Source organism: Maylandia zebra, linkage group LG5, assembly GCF_041146795.1.
Source record: "Maylandia zebra isolate NMK-2024a linkage group LG5, Mzebra_GT3a, whole genome shotgun sequence".
NCBI lineage: Eukaryota > Metazoa > Chordata > Actinopteri > Cichliformes > Cichlidae > Maylandia > Maylandia zebra.
The window spans coordinates 5,896,128-5,920,719 of NC_135171.1; the positions used below are offsets into that span (position 1 = coordinate 5,896,128).

General features: G+C 39.9%; 2 protein-coding genes, 1 non-coding gene and 1 pseudogene across 4 annotated transcripts; 1 reads left to right on the forward strand and 3 right to left on the reverse strand.

The window, feature by feature from the left end:
• Window positions 1-981: 981 nt before the first annotated feature.
• slc2a10 (solute carrier family 2 member 10) lies at window positions 982-8,392 on the forward strand. Of its 2 annotated transcripts, none has more exons than XM_012921495.3 (6): window positions 982-1,219; window positions 2,434-2,592; window positions 3,373-4,623; window positions 4,768-4,890; window positions 6,924-7,059; window positions 7,140-8,392. In XM_012921495.3, the coding sequence occupies exons 2-6, from the start codon at window positions 2,550-2,552 to the stop codon at window positions 7,234-7,236; spliced, it is 1,650 nt and encodes a 549-aa protein (XP_012776949.1). In that variant the 5' UTR covers window positions 982-1,219; window positions 2,434-2,549; the 3' UTR covers window positions 7,237-8,392. The 2 variants fall into 2 exon arrangements, with proteins under 2 accessions (XP_012776949.1, XP_004559872.1); XM_004559815.4 differs by having other exon boundaries at window positions 2,437-2,592.
• On the reverse strand, window positions 5,246-5,400 carry LOC111500650 (U6 spliceosomal RNA; annotated as a pseudogene).
• A 64-nt stretch (window positions 8,393-8,456) lies between the features above and the next one.
• On the reverse strand, window positions 8,457-23,947 carry csnk2a4 (casein kinase 2, alpha 4 polypeptide). Its single transcript, XM_004559813.6, has 13 exons — window positions 23,790-23,947; window positions 18,133-18,428; window positions 17,930-18,041; window positions 17,748-17,849; window positions 16,796-16,846; window positions 16,458-16,517; window positions 16,114-16,197; window positions 15,783-15,893; window positions 15,347-15,448; window positions 14,906-15,006; window positions 12,959-13,107; window positions 12,760-12,849; window positions 8,457-10,387 (listed from the first exon to the last, which is right to left on the reverse strand). The coding sequence occupies exons 2-13, from the start codon at window positions 18,231-18,233 to the stop codon at window positions 10,269-10,271; spliced, it is 1,182 nt and encodes a 393-aa protein (XP_004559870.1). The 5' UTR covers window positions 18,234-18,428; window positions 23,790-23,947; the 3' UTR covers window positions 8,457-10,268.
• LOC111500651 (small nucleolar RNA SNORA57) lies at window positions 16,603-16,739 on the reverse strand. Its single transcript, XR_002721194.1, has one exon. It is a non-coding gene; the product is annotated as a small nucleolar RNA SNORA57 (small nucleolar RNA).
• Window positions 23,948-24,592: the final 645 nt, after the last annotated feature.

Genomic DNA, 24,592 nt, shown 5'->3' on the forward strand with positions numbered 1-24,592 from the left:
TTAGACAAAAAAAAAAATAGCTGCCCACAGTAGTTTCAACATCACAGTAGTTTCAACATGGAGGGTGGTGAAGCTCATTTCTAGAAATTTGAGATCAAATTGTCTTCTTTATATATACTTTGGAAGACTCCTACAAAACCATTAAAAAAATAATTCTACAGTACATTCTGTCCAAAAAAATAATCCATTGGCAGGCTGAAGACAAATGGCACCTTCCTGGCCTGCCAGATCTTGATAAATTTAAAAGGGGATGGCAAATAGGAGGAGAGGAGGCGAGGGGCATGAAAACAATGATAAACTTTTGTGTGGCAGGAAGTCGGCGTTGATAGACACACCACTGGAAGGGGGATTTGTGGGGTGTGGTCCTGCTATTGAACTTCAGATACAGATACCAGTATGAATTCCATATTAAACACATATTTCTAAGGTACCATCAGCGCAACATTTTCATTGAAAATTAAATCAATTATATGAAGTAAGAGCAGAATTTCACCATTTCCAGTTTACCAAACCAGAACAAATAGCAGGCACACACAAACAGAGGTTGTTAAACAGTATTTCTGTTCAGCTACAATATAGTGTAATTAATTAAGGCAAGCCTACAGTGTATACAGTATATAGATTTCTTACATATCTCTTTTTAAAATGTAAGAATATATTCTACAGCTTTAATTATTCTAGAAACCTCCAGTGTCAGCACTGCAGATTATGTGATACTATATTATGTTTACTGCACTGACATATCACTATCATCACCAGTAATTATATCACAGTTAATAATACGCGCAAAATGCAGTACGAGTATTTTTTTTAACTCTTCAGCTCTTTATGCTACTTATAAAATAAATAGTTAACTATAACTCAGCACGTCACTTTCACAGACACGTTAAATGTGGTTTGGGTTTTTTTCCGTCATTATTGTGTGTGTGTGTGTGTGTGTGTGTGTGTGTGTGTGTGTGTGTGTGTGTGTGTGTGTGTGTGTGTGACAAAGCGAGCGGACTGGTCCTCCTCTCTGCTCTGGCCGGCTGTGGGCGGTGCTTGCAGATCCTCTGCCTGGATTACCTTCCCGGGGAACTTCCATAGCTGACGACCTCTGGCGTCAAAACTTGGCCAAGAAATTCTTCTTTGCAATCCGACACTGCTGCCACGTAGCCCCAACTTCCTGGAGGGCCAGAGGTTTTCCAGGAGCATTTTTGTGTATTGTTTCCTGCTGCCAGAGGTGAGTCCATTTCTCTGTCCTACCCAAAAATATATAAATTCACAGCGGATTGCCCTGTGTGTGTGTGTGTGTGTGTGTGCGTGCGTGCCCACTGTGCTTGCTGAAATACAGTGGGAGGGATGAATAATGGAGCTACATTTCTCCACAACAGAAGAAGCTGGAGCGTTAAAATAGGCTGCAAGAGAGTTGTGAAGAGGAATTTTTACGGAATTTTGAATTTTACGTAAATATGGTGGCATTTACGTAACTATAAGTAAAAATGTTATTGAAGTGTTTTAAACAGGAAATATTTTACTTTTTACTGTCATGGTTTTAAGTGTGAACCCCAGCCGTGCTACAGATTTCTAAACATCGTATTTAATTCCAGGTGGATTGCTATTATTATCATCATCATTATTATTATCATTATTTTTGCAATAATAGTCGGAAACAAATATAATAGTTGTATAACGTATTTACTGCCTTACTATCGAAAAAGCACAGCAAACTTTGTAAAGAAACTTGTGAAATCATTCTACTTGCAGATTTTAAATATTTAAATATTTAATAAATTGAAAGATTAAATTAATCCACCTTTTACACAAAAAAGTTTGTCAAAAAAATTAATTGTTTTAAGAAAAGTGATGAAAAGTTACTCTGTTAAACTAGTCAGGTTATTCTCATAGAAGGCTCTTATACACCCTGGACTGACACTAGCACAAAAAGACAGACGACTCTGCCAACATACGTCAATTAAAGCGTTAAGTTGAATCGTTGTCTTTTGTATGTTAGTTATGAGCACTGTCCAAGTTATTGATCAGTGAATGAACTGTTGAATGACTCATCCACCAGTCAGGAAAGTCTGGATGTTTCGGTGACAGTTCAGTGTTCCAGCTAATGAATACTGAAGCTTGTCGGTGATAATTAATGTCTTCCAGAGTCAGTAAGCAGAGACACAAGTGCTTTTTAACTACAGTAGTGGTGTTCCTCTCCCTCTTGATATTTCAGAGCGACACATCAAATTCTCCACTGCCTTGTCACTGTCAGGTGACAGGATGTCTAGCAGAATTATACTTTGACGAGCTAACTGCTTTCTACACAGACATGTTTTATTTCATTCTTTTTATACCTTCTTTGCATGGACTCCCTAATGAAATCATTGTAATCAACAAAAGTGTTGTCATGGCAGCGGTGCTGCTACAGGCTCTGATGGGCTTCCTTTGATTTTCTGTCAGCAGGGCTTCCTGTTGGTGCCAGAGCAGGAGGACAGTACACGAAATGGAGATGATCTTTTTATTGTTTCCCATATACTCTACAGTGAATGTCTTCTGAAAGATGGATTTAGAGCTGCATGGTCTGGCTTAAATGTGCACATAACAAGACAGAAGCAATGAGTAAGTAATTTTATGTAAATCAGTTTACCACAATCAAATGCTGATTTTTACTGTGACATAAAGTAAATTGGTGTAAATATTGTGTGAAATGCATTAGTGTTGACTAATGTGATCCGCCAGTGCAAATGCTTGCTTGATTGTTCTAGCTGCTGATAGCTCACATTTCACACTGAAGCCCTGAATCTACATTCAGAACATGGTTATTGAACAGCACAACATCTTTAATTACTCAAAGGTGCAAAGGTGAAAATTAAATGACTATCAAGGGAAGACTGAACTCCAGCAGCTTACATCTTCATCTTTTTCTGCCTCATTTGCATTTCAATCAATAGATTCTGAACATCAGAGAACCACAGGCTGATCACAGTGACCAATGTGGCTCATTTATTAGGGTACTTTCTAAAGCTAAAATGCACCTGTTGTTCTAACGTGATCAGCAAGATGAAGTTGTAGTACCACTTGCTGATGATGTCAGGAGTTTAGTAAGTTGTAAACTAACTCCTGACATCTGAAGGATTTAAGGTTTTGTCCAAATAACATCATCTAAGTATGCATCAAACCAAGCTGTTTCAAGTTCCATCTTTATTTCTAGACGCTAACCCAACAAACACAAAGAAAAAGAATGTTTCCAATTCAGTTTACCACAAATAACATAAAATGAATGGATTCAAATCAGTAGTTTTCTTCTGTGTAATTCCTTACAACTGAGATTATTTGGGAGGCAGTACATTTTCTTTTATACTTTAAAAATTAACCATCTTAATTTTTCTTTCCTCACAGGTTGTCCTATCACGCCATTGGCCAGTGTGGTGTCTACTCTGGGCGGACTTGTCTTTGGTTATGAGCTGGGCATCATATCGGGTGCTTTACTGCAGCTCAAGGTTGATTTCAGGCTGTCATGCATTCAGCAGGAGGCGCTGGTCAGCTCCTTGCTGATAGGAGCCTTGCTGGCCTCGATCATTGGCGGCTGCTTAATTGACCGTCATGGCTCCAGGAACTCCATCCTCATCAGCAATGTCATGATCCTGACAGCCAGCCTGGTTCTGCTCATCAACTCATTCTTAGCACTGGTCATAGGAAGGATCACAATAGGCTTTGCCATGTCTGTATCCTCCATGTCTTGCTGCCTCTTTGTGTCTGAGGTAGTAAGTCCAGACCGCAGAGGTTTCCTGGTAACACTGTATGAGGCTGGGATTACTGTGGGCATCCTGTCAGCTTATGCCATTAACTATATCCTGTCTGGCTATAAAAGAGGGTGGAAGTGGATGTTTGGTCTAGCTGTGGTACCAACACTGGTACAGCTCATGTCCATCTGCTTACTCCCTTCCAGTAGTAAGGATTCTTTCAACCAGAGTCAGTGCTTTCAAAATGACAGCACTGAAGCCCAAGAAGCAGATGACTCAAAAGTGCAGTCTAGCAAGAGAAATAAGAAGGTTCAACGCAGCACTTTCTACTTGTTCAAGCGCCAGGACAATATGAGGACTCGGACTGTCATCGGGCTGGGATTAGTTCTCTTTCAGCAGTTCACAGGCCAGCCAAACGTACTGTTTTATGCCTCCACCATCTTCCACACAGTGGGATTTCAGAGTGACTCCTCAGCAGTGTTGGCATCAGTTGGGTTGGGGTTGGTCAAAGTGATTGCTACTCTGATATCCATGGCGTTTTCAGACAGAGTGGGCAGAAGGCCTCTGCTCATCGGAGGCTGCTCTGTCATGGCTCTGTGCCTAATAACCATCGGACTCTTCAGTGGACATTCGCAGGTGACCGCTATGAGACCTTGTAATGCTCAAAACATTGACGTTAACGAAACACGGGCACGTCACTCACCTGTTGGCAATTACTCTGTTTTTGATACGTCTCTGGCTGGAAACCACTTTCTTTTTAAAAACACCACACAAGATAAAATCGGCCACATTTCTTTGGAACCCACTCCACAAACTTTTACTAAAGTCCACGGCAAAGTGATCAACTGGATCATCCTCCTGTGTATGATGGGTACTGTCAGTGCATACTCTGTTGGATTTGGACCAAGTGTGTAAATTTATTCAATATTATTTACTTTATAGATTTAAAGCTTAAATAATTTCTGTGTATTTGTCAAGCATAGCTTTACCTCCATTACAATTTTTACCTGTGGGTTATCATAACGTTTTTTGTTGTTTTTTTTTGGATCAGTGACATGGCTCCTCCTGAGTGAAATATTTCCAGCTGCTGTTAAAGGAAGAGCATTCGCATTCACAAACTGCTTCAACTGGGCTGCAAATCTGCTGGTCACCTTCACCTTTTTGAATGTTATTGGTGAGTCTTGGAGTTTCAATAGCACTATAGGTTTTAAAGTAGCTAGATGTTTACCTTTAGTTTACCAGAAAAAAAATAAATGAATAAAAAAAATCATAATAATTATAATAATAAAATGCTTCCAAAAAAAAAGTTCATTACATCTATTGATTTCATGATGCATGATAAATGGACTGCTCAGTCAAAGCGCTCTAAACTACATGCCACATTCACCCAGCCTCTGATTGATGCATCAGAGAGCAACTTGGGGTTAGTATCTTGCACAAGGATATTTGCAGAGTAGGGCCAGGGATTGAACCACCAGCCTTCCAATCAGTAGATGATCGGCTCTACCTCCTGCGCTACAGCCACCCACAAAAATGTGGAACGCTTCACGAATTTGCATGTCATCCTTGCGCATCCTGGCCATCCGGTGAAACTGCTGGGAAGACAACGTTGGAGAAACGTTAACATTTTATGCTAAACTTCTCTGTATTGTATCCAATTTAGTGCGTACCCTAAAATAAAAGTACTGGATACAATAAAGTGTAATTACATTGTATTATGTGGTGAATATACATATGACCTCATATATAATGTACAAAAAGACAAGGATCCACTGTTGCAAACACATTAAATGCCTGAAAAAGCAACACGCTAACATTAACATTAACTGCTAACATTAAGCTACCAGTGGTGATCCCACCCTGACAAATGGCTCGACTTGCTAAGTCAGACTCATTACTGGTGGGAGTTGGACTCTGCCAGGGCTGTCCTTTGTTAACAGTTCTGTTTATAACTTGTATGTGAAGTGGCTTGGGATGAGAATTAGCATCTCCAAGTCTAAGACCATGGTCCTTAGCTTAAAAGCCACAGAGACGCAGTGTTTAGAAAAAATGCATCTCAACTGTTCCAATACTCCTGACACAGGAGGCAGTGGTTGTCCTTCTTTCCTGGATCGGTTGGAGCTTTCTTTAGGTGCCTTCCCAGGTTTAACAAATGTCCAGCAAGGATAACCACGTTTACTCAGGGCCTTCTTGATGTGATGTTCTTACATCATTAATGATCAAGGAACTGACCTCACAGCCCATTGTTCATTAGTAGTGCTGGTTTCAGTCATTGTGCAAAGGTACTGTTTATAAGAATGGCAAAACCTGCAGTCAGAAGACTGAAGAAGTCACTTGGATGAGTGACGAAACGTCTCTCCCACTGAAAACGCTACGTCCAGATGAACAGAATCAACCTTTTTGGGATTTACTTACCTGGATGATTGAGCATGCATCAAGATACCACTGTTATCATGGGTAGTATTTAAAGCAAGTTACTCTCTCATTCCCACCTCCAGTTTTTATCAGCTTTGCTTCTGGCTGTGGATAATACTCAAATACTACAATTATTTGTGCTTCTTGAGATGGGAATTTGTGATCGGTGTCATGCTGGCATATAAAAGTTGAAAGCTGCTTGAAAGCTTGTTAACTGTTAATTATGTGAAAATTCAGAGTGACTTGTTTATAACTGAATGGAAACAAGTCTGAAAGTGTGAAATATGGAGAATTATACTTTTTGTTTCTCCTTTTTTTAAAAGTACGATAGCTATAATGTTGACTTTTAAATGAACCCAACCTTGACCCTAAAAGTTCAGCATGAAATGTAATGAGCTGGATCTCCTGTGCAGAAGGACAATTTACATGAAGTTAATGGTATACCAAAATAAAAGCTCTCCAGTTTGAAGTTAAATGCGTTGCACAAAATAGTTTAATATTTTTTTGATAATGAATAACCAAAAAATGCAAAATATAAAATCTATAAATGCAGATTTTTTTTAAAAGCTCAAAGTTTAACAGTTAAGATTACTTGTTTGATTTAAAATCCACTGTTGTGATTTACAGAAGCAAATTTGTTTTTCTTTATTTATTTTCATTATTCAAAACGTATGGCCCTAATTGTATGTCATTGACCTAGAACCCAACACACAAAGTAAAAACATATCAAGACCCACAGTGTAAATATGTTTTGAACATGGTAGCAAAAAGAAATGTGTTTTAATTCTGCAGATATGATTGGCCTGTCAGGGATGTTTCTTGTGTATGGGCTGACTGCTGTGGCAGCTGCAGTGTTCTTCTACTTCATGCTACCAGAGACAAAAGGGAAGACTCTGGAGGAAATAGACAAGGAGCTGCGTTTAAACAGGTATGATCTGCAGTCTATTCACCTGATCAAATACAGAGTCCCGAGTGATGCAATGTGAGGCCTCCACTGTTGTTTTGCAGGTTTTACCACCATCTGGAGTGCTGTGGCTTCATCAGCAGCAGAAATACCTCCTCACAATACCAGAGAGTGCACTGTCAGGTTTGCACATCGGGGTGAACCAAAAAGATAATGAACTGTTTAGGAAGACATCACCTCAAACAGCTGACCTGAAATCTTTAGTCAAAATAAAATCGACAGTTAGCGTGTGCCTAAGTTCATGAGGGTTGAACATGAATGATATAGGACTTTGTAACATGTCTTTGAGTTTAACTGGGTGACATGAGCTTGTTTTTTTCTTTACCACTGTGGGCTTATTGGATTTCTTTGTTAAGAGAACTTAACAGGTCAACATCTTTCCAGCTCTTGCTTTAAAACAAACAAACAAACAACCTTTGTCACATACACATTCATACAGAGTACAACATGTAGTGAAATGCTTGTGTCCGAGCTGCAGACAGGCTGTAGACATAGCCGCGCCATTCCAGGACTTGGCTTTAGCATTGGGGGGGGGGGGGGTCTAGCCAGGACCCTTACTGGATACCAGGTGGGGAAAACGAACTTGCGACTCTCACTCCAAAGGTGTCTAGTCTTACCACTACATTATCCAGATGCAGGGGATAGTGGGGATGAGAGGGGACTGTCAAACAAAAGGTTTGCTTGTTTACCTCAAAATATCAACTTTAAGATGTTAAGTCTTCGGAAAATGTGGAGGACGGCAAATTTTTTTGGGCTTTTGTTTTCATAGATTTTACAGCTTGTCCTACTGAATAAATCTTTCATACTACACCAAAATAACTGTTTTCCCACCATCTACAACAGAAGCGTGTGTGTGTGTGTGTGTGTGTGTGTGGAGGGGGGGGTTATATTCTATCACAACTGGGCCTATAAGCGGACCCATCCTTATGGTAGACTTTTTTAATGGAAAAAGGAAAATTAATGGCAGGAAAAACAACTGTGTTCCATCCATGTGAACAGGCTTCAAATTCTTGATATTGTGCAACATCTGAAGAAAAGCATCCACTTCAACTGGACACAAAGATTTGTTTTTGCACAGAGAGGTAGTAGATTTTAACCACTAGTAGAAACGGCATCCTAGTCATTGTTGCTGTAGGACAGAGTTGTACACACTGAACTCGAGATGGCAACACCTTTCAAAACTGAAGTTGCACTTTGGGATACACAAATATTTCTTTTCCATATTTATATTTTCAGTGTTCATTTAGCATCAGTGCATCTTTCTTAAACTCTTAATTTAGAGCATTTGTGGCAAGACATCCAGATGTTGCATTTGTAGCAGCCCAAGTCTGTGTAATCATGACAGACATGAATCAGACAGATTTACCTGATAAATAAAACACATGTTTATTTACACAAATATTCTCAAATACTAGTCTTCTACATAAGGACAGAAAAATATATACAGTGATGTAGGGATTTAAACTGCTCCATTGTCGGGTCAATGTATACATGTTTTGATTTATTTGCATTTTCAGGTTTTGAAATGGAAAAAAGGCGTATGTACAGCAGGATCTAAAACTTGCACTTCCAAACTCTGGCACTAAAACATTACGGGAAACCATCTTTCAAATGCTATTATACTCCACTGCTTCCCTCAACGTGTTGGTGAAAGCCAACAAACTGCATGACTCTTCAAAAACGTCACTCACTATACATGAGAGGTGAACTTTTCTCTAACAGTCACCAGCAGGTAGGGCTGTCTCAGTGAAAGGATTATACCTGCCCTACGCAATGCAACATTAATCTTAATTTACTTTACTTACTCTGGATTTTAAGGGGTGCATTTCCCTCATTTAAGCACACTCCTTTTCAAATAAATGGGAGTCTATCCCATTTTGCTTTCATTTCTGGTTGCACTTGCGTCTCAATTCCGTTTCATTTGTGGAGAGGCACGTGAAGAGAGTTGATGACAGCCCCTCATCTTGTTCTTCAGCTCCATAAAAAGTTCAGCAGAGGAACATAGAGGGCCAACAATGTTCCTCCTCTGATTGTGACGTGATTACACAAATACAAATCCTCGCATGTGGCTTTAAAGCACAAAGGTGTTCCAAAAAAAGAAAAAGAAAAAAAGAAGATATACATCACTGTACTTCATTTTGTTGGTATTGTGACAGCCCTACCAGCAAATGACAATGTCCTATGTTTTCATTTCATTCACTACACATATCACACTGTCCACTCTGTGAGCAACTCCTACTAGCTTCCCACTGGAGGGGAAGGAAAAAAAAGCAATTGGTCAGCCTCTTCTTCCAAACAACTTGAGTAAACTTTGGTTAGATCTTGAAGTATTTCAAGGAACTGGAAAGCAGCACATTTAGAGAAACCATTTCTTTGAGAACCTGAATGACCCTTACCTGGCTTCTTAAAAGATCGCACAACAACACTTGAGTCGAACAGACACCTTGATGGTAGAGAACTTTTATCCAGCAGTCCACAATGTTTTGGATTAGAGAAAATAAAAAACAAAACAAAGGAGGATGACGTGACAGGGAGTCACATAGCAAAAGAAGTCGAGTGATCTTGTTTGGTAAGAAAGGCAAGACAAAGCTACTCGGGCAGAGAAAGTGTTGAAGTGTCATTGTGTTTACATACACCTGGGGTACAGAACAGCACCAAAATACTGTGATCTGGAGGGTGTTTCAACTCTCCTGGGGAGGTCAGATGGGTGTTCTCATTAGGTTGTGTGTTTGACGCTGCTCAGTAGTAAACTATATATATCCTCTTGGTCCTGACAGTCAGCATCTCCCTTTACCTTCTGCTGATATTCTTATTGACCAGTGCCTTCTCTCGCCAAACTAAAACACACAGTGGGGAGGAATGACCATTGCTTAGTCTCACCACCCAAAACATACTTGGGGGCAAAATGAAAAAAATACCAGATAAACAACATTCATTTCATATGTCATGTTAACACTCTCATTCACAGGAGGGAAAACAGCTCTTTTTTGTAAGATAACTGCTGCCTCCAGCTGCTGAAGCGTAGTCACACAGAGTTAAGTTGGATATGGTGACGGCTGGCAGAGAACTGCTAAGACACCCCTCCCCCATCCTGACTGGGTGGTGGTGAAAGTGGGAGATTGATAACACAGGGAGGGGTGGGGGTGTTTTTAGTGTGAATCTGGGTGAGGGTGTCACTGTGGGGCGCCAGCAGCAGCGGGCACCGGGGTGCTCAGGGCATTGGTGGCAGCAGATAGGACAGGTGAGCCAGTGAGAGGCCCCAGGGCAGTAGAGGCTGGCAAGGCAGAGATACCTGAGAGAGAGAAGCCAGATGAGACCATCAGGACAGTCGAGCACTCTGAATATTAGCATTTCTACCTCAGAGCTGACAGAAATTTTTCAACAGTTTAAAATTCGCATGGGAATCGATAAGAATTAACCAATTCCATTATCGATTCTGATTGGGTGCTCATTGACCCGCTTGAAGAGTCACCACCATCGCATTGCATATCAAAGGCTACGTTCACACTGCAGGTCTTAAAGCTCAATTCCGATTTTTTGATCAAATCCGATTTTTTTTGTCTGCGTGTTCACACTACAAATAAAATGCAACAGCAAACGCGCTCTAGTGTGAACGCTCAAAGCGCCCGCATGCGCAAAAGAAGACGTCACGCACAACGCGCTCAGTTTAGACCCAGAGCAAACAGTATGTTTGACTGATGGCTCTTAATATGAAGACTTGTTTCGGACTTTACGTTTCCCAATTTTGCTTTAAGTTATAAAGTTATTTTGTTATTTACATTTGGCCTAATAATGATCCTTACTGCTGTTTTAGAGGAGCGGTGCTTGCTGCAGATTTCTGTCAGAATCTGCAGATTATACAGTACAAATAAAATGTTCACGTTTCTCCAACGTTGTCTTCCAAACAGTTTCACTGACATCTACACTGGATGACCAGGAAGCGTTCACGATGTCTTCTCCGGCGCTGATAATCGGCGTCTGTCTTGTGTCAGTGACGTAAAAGACGGATTTAATGCGACATGACCATTCAAACAGCAGTCGCTTTCTAAAACATCAGATATGTATCGGATTGAGTACCACATATGACAGTGACCCAGGTCGGATTTAAAAATATCGGATTTGTGCCGTTCACACTGTCACACCATGATCGGATATGAGTTGCATAGGGTCAAAAAAGTCGGATTTGATGCGCTTTCGCCTGCAGTGTGAACGTAGCCAAAGACATTTGTGCAAATTAACTGAATGCTGTGTGGCCAAATGTGTTGCATGTTGGAGGTATCAGCTTTGGGGTCATTATTTTAAAAAAGTAATGTATTACACATTACACAGAACAGTTCTGCAGTACAGTTCTTACTCCCAGGAGAAAGGGTTTTTTTCTGTAAAATAACATGAAATGTATTATCTCATAATTACCTTTTAATAATATAAACCTATGGGTTACAGTCCCACACAGCAACACAAATCCCTATCCTAATAAGACAGAGATGATATTTCTCTTAGTATTTATGTGTGAACATAAAGCCAACAGCACAAAGCAAAGATTAAAACCCAGCCCACAGTAATTCTACTTTAGACATATGATACAGAAGCTGCAGCCTGACTGCTCATCACTTTGCTGAAGTTCAGGGTCTGGCTGCTGGGCTGGGGTCAGCATTCACTCAGCTTTGGGTTCTTGACTAGCTGTGGCTAGCATGCTGCGTGTGCAGCTGCTTACAAAGAGTCACAGTTGTGTTAATGGGATAATGTAGTTGTTTCTTTCCTGGAAACAATTTAAAATTTACCACTGCACTCTGATCCTTTTGTGCAATAGAAATAAAAGTGATGCCCATATCTATGCTGTAGACTGCACTACTAGTTTCCTCCTCCAGCACACAAACTGCCCAACTGCAAGTGAAACCAGTAAGCAAAGCAGGCAGCTTTATCAATTCCAAGGATTTGAACTACTGGTTCTGTACAAGAAGAAATAAATCCATAATTTAATGCAATCACACTGTGTGTGACCAAAGGTAAACCAGGAAGTAATATTACGAATCTGAAGTAAATTTTTACTTTAGGACAACAGTGGATATCCTTAATATGGCCGTCCCAGGTACACACCTCCCTTTTTAATAATAATAATAATAATAATAATAATAATGGATTGCATTTATATAGAGCTTTTCGGGGCCCTCAAAGCGCTTTTCAATGCCACTATTCATTCACTCTCACATTCACACACTGGTGGAGGCAGCTACAGTTGTAGCCACAGCTGCCCTGGGGCAGACTGACAGAAGCGAGGCTGCCATATCGCGCCATCGGCCCCTCTGGCCAACACCAGTAGGCGGCAGGTGAAGTGTCTCGCCCAAGGACACAACGACAGACCGAGACTGTCCGAGCCGGGGCTCGAACCGGCAACCTTCCAGTTACAAGACGAACTGCCAACTCTTTGAGCCACGACCGCCCCATTACATGACAGTAAACTGACATCCAGATTTTTGACATGCATCTTAATGAAGCTAATGCATAATAACTCTGCCATATTAGTTGAGGAAAATGTAAACCTAAAGCACAAGGATGCACAAACCCATAAGTTTTGTTTTTTTAAAGAGAAACTTGGATGGATTTAAAGGCATGGGGATTTAAATTATAGGCCAGTATACTATCAGTATAAGTGCGCGTTCTCACCAGTTATCATGTTTGCTGTGCTAACAGCAGGGTTCCCACTGGGTAGGTTGGCTGATCCGGTCACACGAGACTGATCTTTCCCAATAGGGACTGTAGAAACAATAAATAAATTACTTCTTGTCATGGCAACCTTCATTTTATTGTTAGCAGAAAAAATAAATAACCATAGATAGACACAGAGGTGATGGTGAGGGCTTACAGAAGTATGGGTGATCCATGGCCTCGCGGGCAGTGAGTCTGGCCTGGTGGTCGTAGCGCAGCAGTTTGTCTAGGAAATCCAGAGCCTCGGGGCTGACCAGGTGCTGGTTCTCACTATGGACAAATCGCTCCCACCGCTTACGAGAATGCCTATTTTGGGGTGGGGGGGATTAGTGCCTTGTGTTTGTATTCGTTTACAAAACAGTAAACACTTTAGATCACAGTGGGCCAAAATTCAAAACTGGAACAAAGTCGCAGGCTAACATTAATATTTATTGAAAAAAAATATAAGAATCAATCTTTTCTTATTGACTCAAACAAGTTTTGCTGAAAAATGGCCCACGGGCCAGAGTTTGACACTCATGCTTTAGATTATCCCATTACAAATTTCTGTAACATTTTGTGGCCACCAAAATGGGTATACACACATGAATGAGTAATAAGATGGGAGTGGAGAAGATATACTCAGTGGATCATCAGTCACCCAGGAGCTAAAACTCTTCTTTTGAACTGTGATATTTAACTTAAAATGTGCAACATAAATACAATTTTATTCACATTGATTCTTTGTATTGCTCTGTTCTCTTGTGGATATTTAAATGAGTTCAGTCTTTGTGGAGTTTGGTTGTGTTTGTTTCTGACTGGAATATCACAAACCATGAAGAAATTCCAATTTGACCCATCTTAGATTTACCTGACCAGGGTTTTAAAAGTTTTGCAATTTTCATTAGTTTTTATTTTTATTTAGTTTTGACTTCAGATTTTCAATTTTATATCAGTTTTAATTAGTTTTTACCAGTTGTTTGCTAGTTTAGTTTAGTTTTTATTTTTTGAAAATCCTTAGTTTCAGTTTAGTTTTGATTAGTTTCTGTTATAGTTTTAGTTGTATTTGCAATAATTAAGTGTAACAAAATCCCAGTTTCATCATATCAGTCATTCTCTTCTGCTTATTCTTGGGTATGTTGCTATTCCAGCTACCATACCCTGCACCCTGGACAGGTCGCCTGTCTGTCGCAGGGCTAACACGCAGAGACAGACAACTCACATTCCCACCTATGGATTCTTTAAATAAATAAATAAATAAATAAATAAATAAATAAATAAATAAATAAATGCAGATGAACAACCACTGATACCAGGCAACTATAAAATTTATATCTTGGCCCCAATGAGACTATTAACTCTTGCAGCACCGGGTGTTCGTAATTTTGGTTCAAGTGAATTGATAAACTTTGTGAAGGCAATTGACTCACACAGTTATGTAGATATCCCAGTCCTGTTGTCTCGGGATGCATCACGCTGCCTGCCTGGGGTTAGTTTCTGTTTCTGGGGATGAGGGTTGAGTGTGCTCCCTTACCTTCTCAAGGTAAGCTAGGTTAGCCTTCTTGTGTGAGCTTTTCAAGTGCACTTTAAGGTTTGTGGGATTTTTTCCCCTTTAGAAATGTCCCTCATAATTTGTCTCTTTCCACTACAAGACACTTGCTTTATCCAAAACACAGTCATATTCAAAGTAATCCCAAATTGGACTCTGGCGCTTTCTCCCGACTTTTCCTGACATGATTCTGCGCGTGGACGGAGCAGCAACACAGACGACTCGACTAACGTGCTGCCACCTGCTGGCATAATTAGACAGCAAGAAAAAAAATCTGGAAACTAAACTTCATTTTCACCCTTGACTATTGTATGACACGCACACATCAATGAAACTAAACACATTTTTGCTATAATTTCAGTTAATTTTAGTTAGTTTTGTGAACACTCATTACAGTTTTAGTTAGTTTTCCTTTTTTGTTTTTATTTTTATTTCCGTTAACGAAAATGTTTTTTTACTTCTAGTTTTCGTTATTTCGTTAGTTTTCGTTAACGATAATAACCATGTACCTGACAACATGACCACCCCCCCCGCCGCAGGTGTATTTGCTAACAATAATTCAGCTGAACCTAGTACCTGCCAAGAATGTCATTGAAGCGAGGTTCCAGCTCAATGTTGTATTTGTCTATGTAGTCGTAGAGGTCTTCTGTCCCCAGCACCTTGGCTATTCTCACCAACTGCAGGAGAACATGCAACAGTCATTTAGAAATCATCAATCACACACATGCACTATAATAAAATCTATTTCCCAGCTGTTTACAGAAAACATCTAGACACTTAGTAGATCAAAACCCTATTAAACAAAGCTCACGGTAATATCTATAAATCCTGCTGGGAATTAATTTAATAGTCGTTTAAAAAAAGAAAAAGAAACTACAGTAGTTGACTAGTTTGAAGGACAGAAAACATCAACAGCCAAAATAAATATTCTGTGTATACTTTATGTGCGTTATAAACCTCATCATCTTTAAAATTAACAAGTACAGGGAAACACAATAATAGCTTAGATTTATTCACCTGGTCATAATTGTCATGACCATGAAAGAAAGGTTCCTTTCTGAAGATCATGGATGCCAGCATACAGCCCAAGCTCCACATATCGAGGCTGTAGTCATACATCTGAATACAGAATACAGTGGAAGAGCCAATAATGAGGAAAGATGAGAGAAGATGACTGAAACACTACTCGCTGAAATCTGTTACAAAGTCTATTTATTTACCTTACAATATAAAGCACCTTGAGGTGACTTGATATGATTTGGCACTATATAAATAAAACTAAACTGATTTGACTTAAAATACAGCCTAGCAAAAGGAACAAGACTGTAATTTTGGACACAACAGGTTCATTCAGTGACTGACAAAGACTCAAAATTCAGTATCCACAGTACAAAGACCTCCAACTGCACTCCAGAAAAACGCTAAAGCACACGCTACTACCTCACTGCCATACCTGATAGTCCACCAAAAGTTCGGGTCCTTTAAAGTAGCGAGATGCAACTCTGACATTGTACTCCTGTCCTGGATGGTAAAACTCAGCCAGACCCCAGTCAATAAGACGCAGCTACAAAGAAATTAAGCGATTAGCACTCAGAACCAGGGTACGTACTAAGTACAAGTAAAGTAAGTGGAAATTAAAATATTGTGCTTCAACCTGTGAATGCAGTAGAGGGACTGTGAAGAATAGGAATCCACACAGAGAGGCAAACAGAAAAGCACAACAGCAATGACAATGAACTTTATCATGTTGTTACATTGCAGAAGCAACATTATCTCTCACCCACCTTACGGTGCTCATGATCTATCATCACATTATGTGGCTTCACATCTCTATGCATTATTCCCATGCTATGGCAGTAATCCAGAGCCTACAAACAATACCAAAGGGACTTTGTTAAATACTGTTTAAGTTTTTCTTCCCAAGATTTCCAAAAGAGCTAGAGATAATTAGTTGATTCTCCCTTCAGGAAAATGCTGATAACAAAATGAATTCAAGTATAAAAAGCCAAAGAAAAACACAGTCAAAGAACATTTTCCAGGGAATTAGTGTCTTGTGAAAGGTCTTCATCTAAACATGTATCACAACGTTCTGAGTTTGACACATCATAGAGTGAGCTGGAGGACTCACCTTGAGGATCTCATACATGTAGAATCGAATATCATAGTCCGTCAGGGTCTGGTATAGTTGCTGAATACCAAAAATAAAATCATTAGCCTTTTAATGGTAAAGTCCTACAGCTAAATGACAGCACCCATGTGTCACACAGAAGGAGCACTGTGCCAGTGATTGAGGATAGAACCAGAAGACTGTTGACTTTCTGGCACCGAAGACATAGCACTGGACTATCCTATTCCTCCATCACATACACACACGTGTATGGTAAAACAACGAGTATGCCAAGAAAGGAGGGTGAAATATATTACAATAAAATGCGCGACAGAATAAAAATCATAGTGTGTTCCTACCTTGAAGTCTGTGTTGTTAACATGTTCAAAGACTAAGGCAGGTGTTCGGGACTGCAAGAGAGACATTTCGTGTACTTTATTTTTCGTTTGCAGTTTCATACAAAATCCAAACAATTGAAGAAGAAGAAGAAGAAGACGACACAAAGAAAAAGCACTAAATCTATCTCTGTACAAGCCAAGCAGACAGCCACACTGTGAGCCTTACATTTTGTTTTAATATAAAACATCAAAAGTCTAATCAAACTGTGGTCTCTCTCACCATAGGCTGCACAACCATATCCACAAATAATGCTAATCACAGTGTGAATCAGAGCTACCAACTTTCACTATTAAATCTTTGATGCTCTATTAAAATCAGTTTCTATTTAAGTAGAAATAACCATGAAAGATATTCTCCACTCTCACCCAGGGAGATGAGTTCTGGAGATTTCTACCCTCTGCTTTTTGGACACATTTTTTTTTTAACTGGTCGCAGAAGGTTTGTCCAAAAATAAATAAAATAGGTACTCAGAAACCACATGTTACAATAGGGTAGATATTTCATAAACAGGGTACTTCTGCTCTTGACTTCTAAAATTCTAAATCAGAAATCTTAATCTGTATTTGTTTAAATCTTGAATGACCATGATGGCTCAGACACAATGTGTTGCTCCACTGCTTGGACAGAGCCCTCACTACATTTTATTACTATAAAACTGCTTACATGTATCTATCTAGCCGTGGTTATTTAAGTACTTACAGACACAAATTTCCCAAGTGTAACCAATAAGCTGGCACAAGTGGTAGGTTCAATGTGCTATTGGTACAATGACACCATCCCAAAATTTAATGCATCTTTTTTCTGAATAACACATTATGTAATCAGAAAAAAGAAAACGCAAATAAAATATAATTTCTGCTGTACTTGTGAACAAGACTTTAAATGTTCTTCATTAATAACTATGATACTTACTACAGGGTCTTTCACTATATCAATTAGAGAGATTATGTTAGGACCTCCACGCAGGTTCTCCAGAATCTTAATTTCACGCTTTATTTTCTTTTTCTTTACAGGCTAAAGGATAAACGAAGAAAAAGAGTTAGGATGCATAATGACTTCATGAGATATAAAAGTAAGCCTTTGTACAGCTTTACCTTGAGTATCTTCACCACAACCTTCTCGTTATTGGTGATGTTGATTGCCTCAAAGACTTCACTGTACTTGCCACGTCCTAACTTCCGCACTAACTGAAAATCATCCTGGTTTCTGTAAAATACAGTAATTTTGCAACCAAATATCAGTTACGAACATTTCTCAACTAGCATGTGTAAATTTGTCTAGAAGTCAAAATATTTACCCCCATTCAACCACATGGGACTCATAGTCCCAGTACTCCCTTGGCCGGTGAGTGTTGACCTCTGTGTACACTCGGGCCCGGCTTGGCACGGGTCCTGACATGTCCGACAGCTTGGCGGATATGATGGGGAAATCTTACTGCAGCGGATGACAGCCAGAGGGATGGAGGCTGGGGGGGAGGAAGAGGGGGTGGGGGAGGGAGGTAGGGGTGAGGGGGTAGATCCCACAAGGGAATGGGGTTGGGGGGGGTTTTGCCTGAGGATGGGGGGAGGGGCCACCAGGGGCAAGGTGGGAAAGCTGACAAAAAATGATTGGAACAGAAAATTAATGATCAAAGAAACCTGGTTTAAGGTATCTGGTTAAGATAACATACGCTAGCCTGTTTCAGTTCAAGGTTAAAGGAGCTAGTAAACACAAACAGAAGTGATTAATTAGTCAAATGGTTTTGGCCAAACCCTAAGAGAGAACAGGACATCAACAGGTGGATTACCTGCGATGTGCGATAACTGTGATCAGTATTGCGATAACGATATGACTTCTGATAAAATAAATAGCAAAAAATAAATACATAATTTCCGTTTTACTGCAACAGTTTTATTTAAAGAAAGCTGCTGCATTAGCAGTGTAACAACAAAGTGCACTTTAACATTGAAACATTGCCCCCATAAAAGATTTTCTGAGGCTTGAATTCTGAAAGACATCCTTCCCGATCTCTATAATTAGTTTTAAATAAACATAACTTAAATTATACTGCAAATGATCTCAGTGCAGTTGTTCATCATTTTACCACTCACCAAGTAGTTATGTCTAGAAAATACACAGTCTCTAGACACCGTGTTTTCAGTTCAAAGTCTTCGGTGAGGAAGTGCACTGTGAAACTCATATATGGTTCCGTTGTATGACTTGACCATAGGTCTGTAGTGCTTGCGTAGTTTTCAGCTTGGCTTAGTTCAAACATGACGGTCTTGCGGCATGTTTCGTACATTTGTGGAATGGCGAACTGGTGAAGCCCTCCCTGCTAACTGTATTTATAGGCATCATGTCTTTAGCCAAAAAAAATGTGTAATGGCCTCTGTTATTTCTTTGTACCGCTTCGACGTTTTCTCATAAGGAGTTCCACTTGAAAAACTCTGATACAGAGACGGCTGTTGGACTGCGGTGCTCTTTGTCTTAACATTAGCAACCTTTGTTTGGCTAGCCCTGTCTTTCTGGAACTCTTCAAACAGTTCTCTGTGATTGTATTGAAGATGATGGTGGAGATTAGTTGTGTTTCCTCTGGTGGTTGCCACGAGTGTCCGGCAAGTTTTGCAGAGTACCTGTGTTTGGTAAAGGTCGTGTTTATTAAATCCAAAGTACCTCCAAATAAGCGAGGTACTATTTTTTTTTAGCCACGAGTTCATAAGTCAGTAGCGCTTTCGTCATGCGTCTCGCTCTCAGATGACAGAAACCCAGTAGTCAGTCGAATAGGTACTAGGTGAAAAGGGCTATTAATCCCAAATAGGGCAGGGCAATATGGCCAAAAATATTTATCACAATATATATTTGAAAATTTGCGATAACAATATAACTGACAGTATAATTGACGCAAGACAAAATACTTTACAACTCCACAACTTCATTAGTGCAAAAAAGAAAAAAAAAATCCATCAATGTATTTTCACTTAAACACGCAGCTGTTTTTATGTGCATGTGCAAACAGCAGTGACGTTCGTAGGGTTACTGAAGTTGGGCTAGCTGCTATATAATGATCTCCTACGTGATCGCTAGCAAAACATCTATGTTAGCATAACATTAGCACAGTGAAGCTGAAAGATGAACATTAACTTTTTTCCACTCGATAAAAGTTAACGTGAGGGTTTCTGGTGGTTAGGTAACAAATGCAATCGCATGGCAGGATGCTGTAAACGGACCAAACTTCAGTCAGGAGAACAACTGAGAAAAGGTTAGTCATTAATAAACTGCAACAACATGGGAATAGAGCAGCTGCGAGAGAATTCAGCATTAATAAATCAATGGTATGGAAGTGGAGGAAGCACAGTTTTTGTCTTTCCCCATATTCCAAAAGTGCTTCGTCTTAGGGCTGCGCGATATGACCAAAATCTCATATCCCGATATAAGAATTCTATCGTCCAGATAACGATATAAATCACAAAAATGTAAAATTTTCTGTAAATTCTGTGAATCTTGGGCAGCTCGTCTTGCAGGAAGTGTTTCCAGCTGCACGTCATGTGTCAAGTGTTTTAACCGATGCATGAAACGATACATTTTTAGACGTAAGTTGTAAAGGCCGCAGTTTTCTTTGTGAGTATTTATTACACGGCGTGCTGCGGGGAAAAGCCTGTTCTAACGTTTGAGTCTAAGGTTTATTTTTTAGCACCTGGCGGCTCTTTTTTGCTTCTCATCCGTAAATAATCTGCTCTTTCACGTGATTCAGTTTATTTTGAAAAGTCTCAACAGGATCTTGGGCTTTATTGTGAAAGGTTTATGTGGAACATAAGCAAGCGGACACGCGATGGTTTTACTGTCGTTGTTGCTAACCACAACGCATAAAAACAGGTGCTTGTCTGTCCGTAGTGTGGTTATATTAAATGTGAGAGAAAGAGAGAATTTTAAGAAATTAATATAACCACTACAGTGACCATCAAAACAATGAAAAAATATTGCCGTAAACAGTTTATTTTGCGACACCACGAAACAAACAATAGCTAAAATGAAACGATAGACGTTTTTATATCGTCATCCGATATATATCGTTATATCGAACAGCCCTACTTCGTCTCTTTGCTATTTCTGTTGCCCGGCATAATTTGCAGATGTTGTATGCAGCCGCTGCAATGCTTTCGACCAAAACAGGTGCGGCTTGATGACACCATCAACATGCGCTATTGTGGTAGAGTGGTATAGTAAAAATCTCTACCGTTGGCCAAATTTCTATTGTTTCTACCGTATACCGTTTATACCACCCACCCCTACTCGCTAGTTTCCACATAAACATGCTATAGCATATTCTGACAGGGAGGTTTCGGGTGGGGGGGGGGGGGGGGGAAGCTCTGCTATCACTTCCAACTAGGGCTGCCACGATTAGTCGACTAGTCACGATTATGTCGACTATTAAAATCGTCGACGACTGATTTAATAGTCGACGCATCGTTTGAAGCTTTGTAAGATCACAAAGGACGCAGGAATGAGTAGTAGGATTTAAGAGTGTAATAACGGACTGAAACAGAAGATGGCAGCACTGCATGTACAAGGATGCCAGCTGCCGTTAAACCCCGAAGAAGAAGAAGCTGTGTCCCAGAATTCATAGCGCAGCCCAGCGCAGTTGTCAACAATGGTGGCAGCTAGTTAGTTTTAACTTTACTCTTATTATTCTTTCTGGGTCACAAAATAAACGTTTAACATATTTTCAGGCGAGAATGTAGCTGTGTAAATCTCAAATATCTGCTCAGTTTATCAAGACACCACGTATTTTCAAAAGCGCTCCGACGTTTTCGGAGACGTCTGTTACCTACTAGCTCGTTAGCTAGGCGGGGGCAAGGCTAACTAGAGCCGTGAGAACACCGGACTCCCGGCAAATCGTTTTCAAACCCACCGCCGTCTTTCGCTAGTCAGGTTAAACATATATATAAGTCACTTAGATAACTTAAAAATGTTATTGTTTGGCTTTCTTTAGTATTTTATTTGTTCCTGAGTAAATCGGTTTGGCTGAGATTAAAGTTATAGTTTTTGCACAGCTAAAACTGTCAAGCAGACAGCTGATTGTCAGAAGTGTGAGACGCTGGAGAATATACTCCGGTGTCCTGTTATATTTTAGAAAGCAAGGAGTTTATTAAACTTCACCGAAACAATCTGCAAATTTCATTAAAAATTAATAAACTACCATCTTGTCTTTATTTTTAGTTAGCACAAACACTTCAAGCTGTAAGCTAATGATAGTTATATAAGACCAGATGCTTCTGGTGCAATAAGCTGTACGCTGTACGTCCAATGGATGATGATCTGATTAGTCGACTAATCGCAAAAATAATCGGTGACTAGTCGACTATCAAAATAATCGTTTGTGGCAGCCCTACTTCCAACATAAACGAAGACAGAAAACTAAACAGCAGTGACTTTTGTAATTTGCAGATAATATTGCTTGCAGCCGCTGCAATGCTTTCGACCAAAACAGGTGCAGCTTGATGACACCATCAACATGCGCTATCGCGGTAGAGCGGTGTAGTCAAAATCTCTACAATTGGCCAAATTCATATCGTTTCTACCATATACCATTTATACCGCCCACCCCTACTTCATGGGATGGGTTTCTATGGTCAAACAGCTTCACCCAAGCTTTACATCACCAAGCACAATGTAAATTATTGGAGACAGCGCTGTAAAGCATTAAGCTGGACATGGAGTGACAAATCACACTTCCCTGTTTGGCAATCCAATGGACAAGTCTAGGGTTGGTGGTTGCCAGAATTGTCCCGCACTGTGCCGAATGTGAAATTCGTTGGAGGGGAATTATGATGTGGGGTTGTTTTTCACGAGTCCATTAGTTCCAGTGAAAGAAACTGTTAACACTTTAGTATAAAAAGACATTTTTAAAAATTTCATGCTCCCAACTTTATGGGAACAGTTTGGAGATGGCCTATTCCTGTTCCAACATGACTGCACACTAGTGCACACAGTCCATAAAGACATGGATGAGTTAAGTTGGTGTAGAAGAAGTTGACTGGCCTCAAACTTTACCAGCACTTCATGTCCAACATCAGTGTCTGACCTCACAAATGCACTTCTGGAACAATGGTCACAAATTCTCATAAACAGTGCTAAACTTGTGAAAACCTTTTCCATTAGAGTTGAAACCATAATAATAATAATAATAATGGGATATCACTCAAGGTCTTACGCATGTCAGGCAAACAAGTAAAAGCAACATAATGTATATAACGCCAACTGGATGTTATCACTTCAGCTTATGACCCTTCGTTTTGACTGATAGGTTGCTCACCATTGGGGATTAAAAAAACCGTTAGCTCTCTCTTTCACACGTGATTGACACAGTCTTCCACATAGGGTAAATACAAAAACATCCCGAATGTACCTTTCCGCATATATTCCTAAATTTAACTTAACTTTAAGAAATGAATCGTCCCTCACTTATAATCAACGAAGAATCATGCACCGGGGACCTTTTTTCAGATGAACCGGTGATAAACTCGTGGGTTCAATAGAAATCCCGCTAACTTTAGCTAGATGGAGGAGTTAAGTAGTCCTCTAGCACATTTAAGTATTGCCAAATTGAATTAACCTTTTGCACAAGGCTCGCATACCACCTTTCACCGAAAACCGCAACACTAGATATAACGGTAACGTGGACTAGAGTCATGTTATCTTTCAATTAGATAATTTGCGTACTCGTTTGAATTCGACATTCGGTAAGTCAAATGTAATGCGGTGGATATTGTGTTTATCGATAGTTCAAGCACTTGATCTAGTTCGTTAAATCCAAGACCGGTACTGCTTTCTGTGTATTGAGGTTTCGTTAACTTATGGGCTCTGGGCAGGCCCTGTCTAATAGCCTGCTAACCTTATCATGGCTAACATTAGATTCCAACAGAAAAGCTGTTTTTGCTAAATCAACAGTGAACACAAAATTTGGCTGGTATTTACCCCCTTGATCAGTTCTAGGACCGAAATGCTTCCAAATAATGAGGGCTTCTGCAAACTAAGAGTCCTCGCCTCCCTCCTTCACCGGTGCGCCCGTGCCAGTGTATGATTTCTGCTGTATCAGAGACAATATGGCTGACCACCACCTACATCCTACGTCCCAGACATTTTCTACGGGGGCACTCGAGGGACAAACTTGTAGAAAGTTGCAAAACCATAGACTGTAGTACTGGAGACTCGTTAAACAATTATTAAGATATTCTGGATTGTATTTTTAAACCAAGGTAGTATATTTTTGTACACAAAGAAAACACGACTGAAAGACGTTATTGTCCTTATATTTTCTAACTGTCCTGTATTTCACAAGGAATGCTTGCTGCCTCTTGGCTTAAAGAAACAAGCCAAGAGTCAGCGTGTTCCACAAAATATCCCATCGTCAGTAACTCTCCTCAGGCTCAAGCTTGCGTATTGGGTGTTAGTGTGACAGATAAAAACTGAAAATACGAGAAGGAGAAGAAACATTAAACTAAAATGAACTTACAGAAGCATATTTTTATTGTTTTCTTGGCTGAAAGGTGTGTCAATTTCTTTGGTCCAATTATCTGAGGCTTGTTTCTAATGAATACTTAAATATCAAAGGTGTTTCTACAAGCAGCTGAATCATGGTGTGCACTTAGTCATTCACAAAACTGCACAGAGTGCTGTTAAAACCTCTTTTTCACATGACTGTAAATGCATGAAGCCGGAAGAGAGCTTGTTGGAATAATATGGTATGCTTTGAGGTCCTTGAGGAAACTTCAAAACTA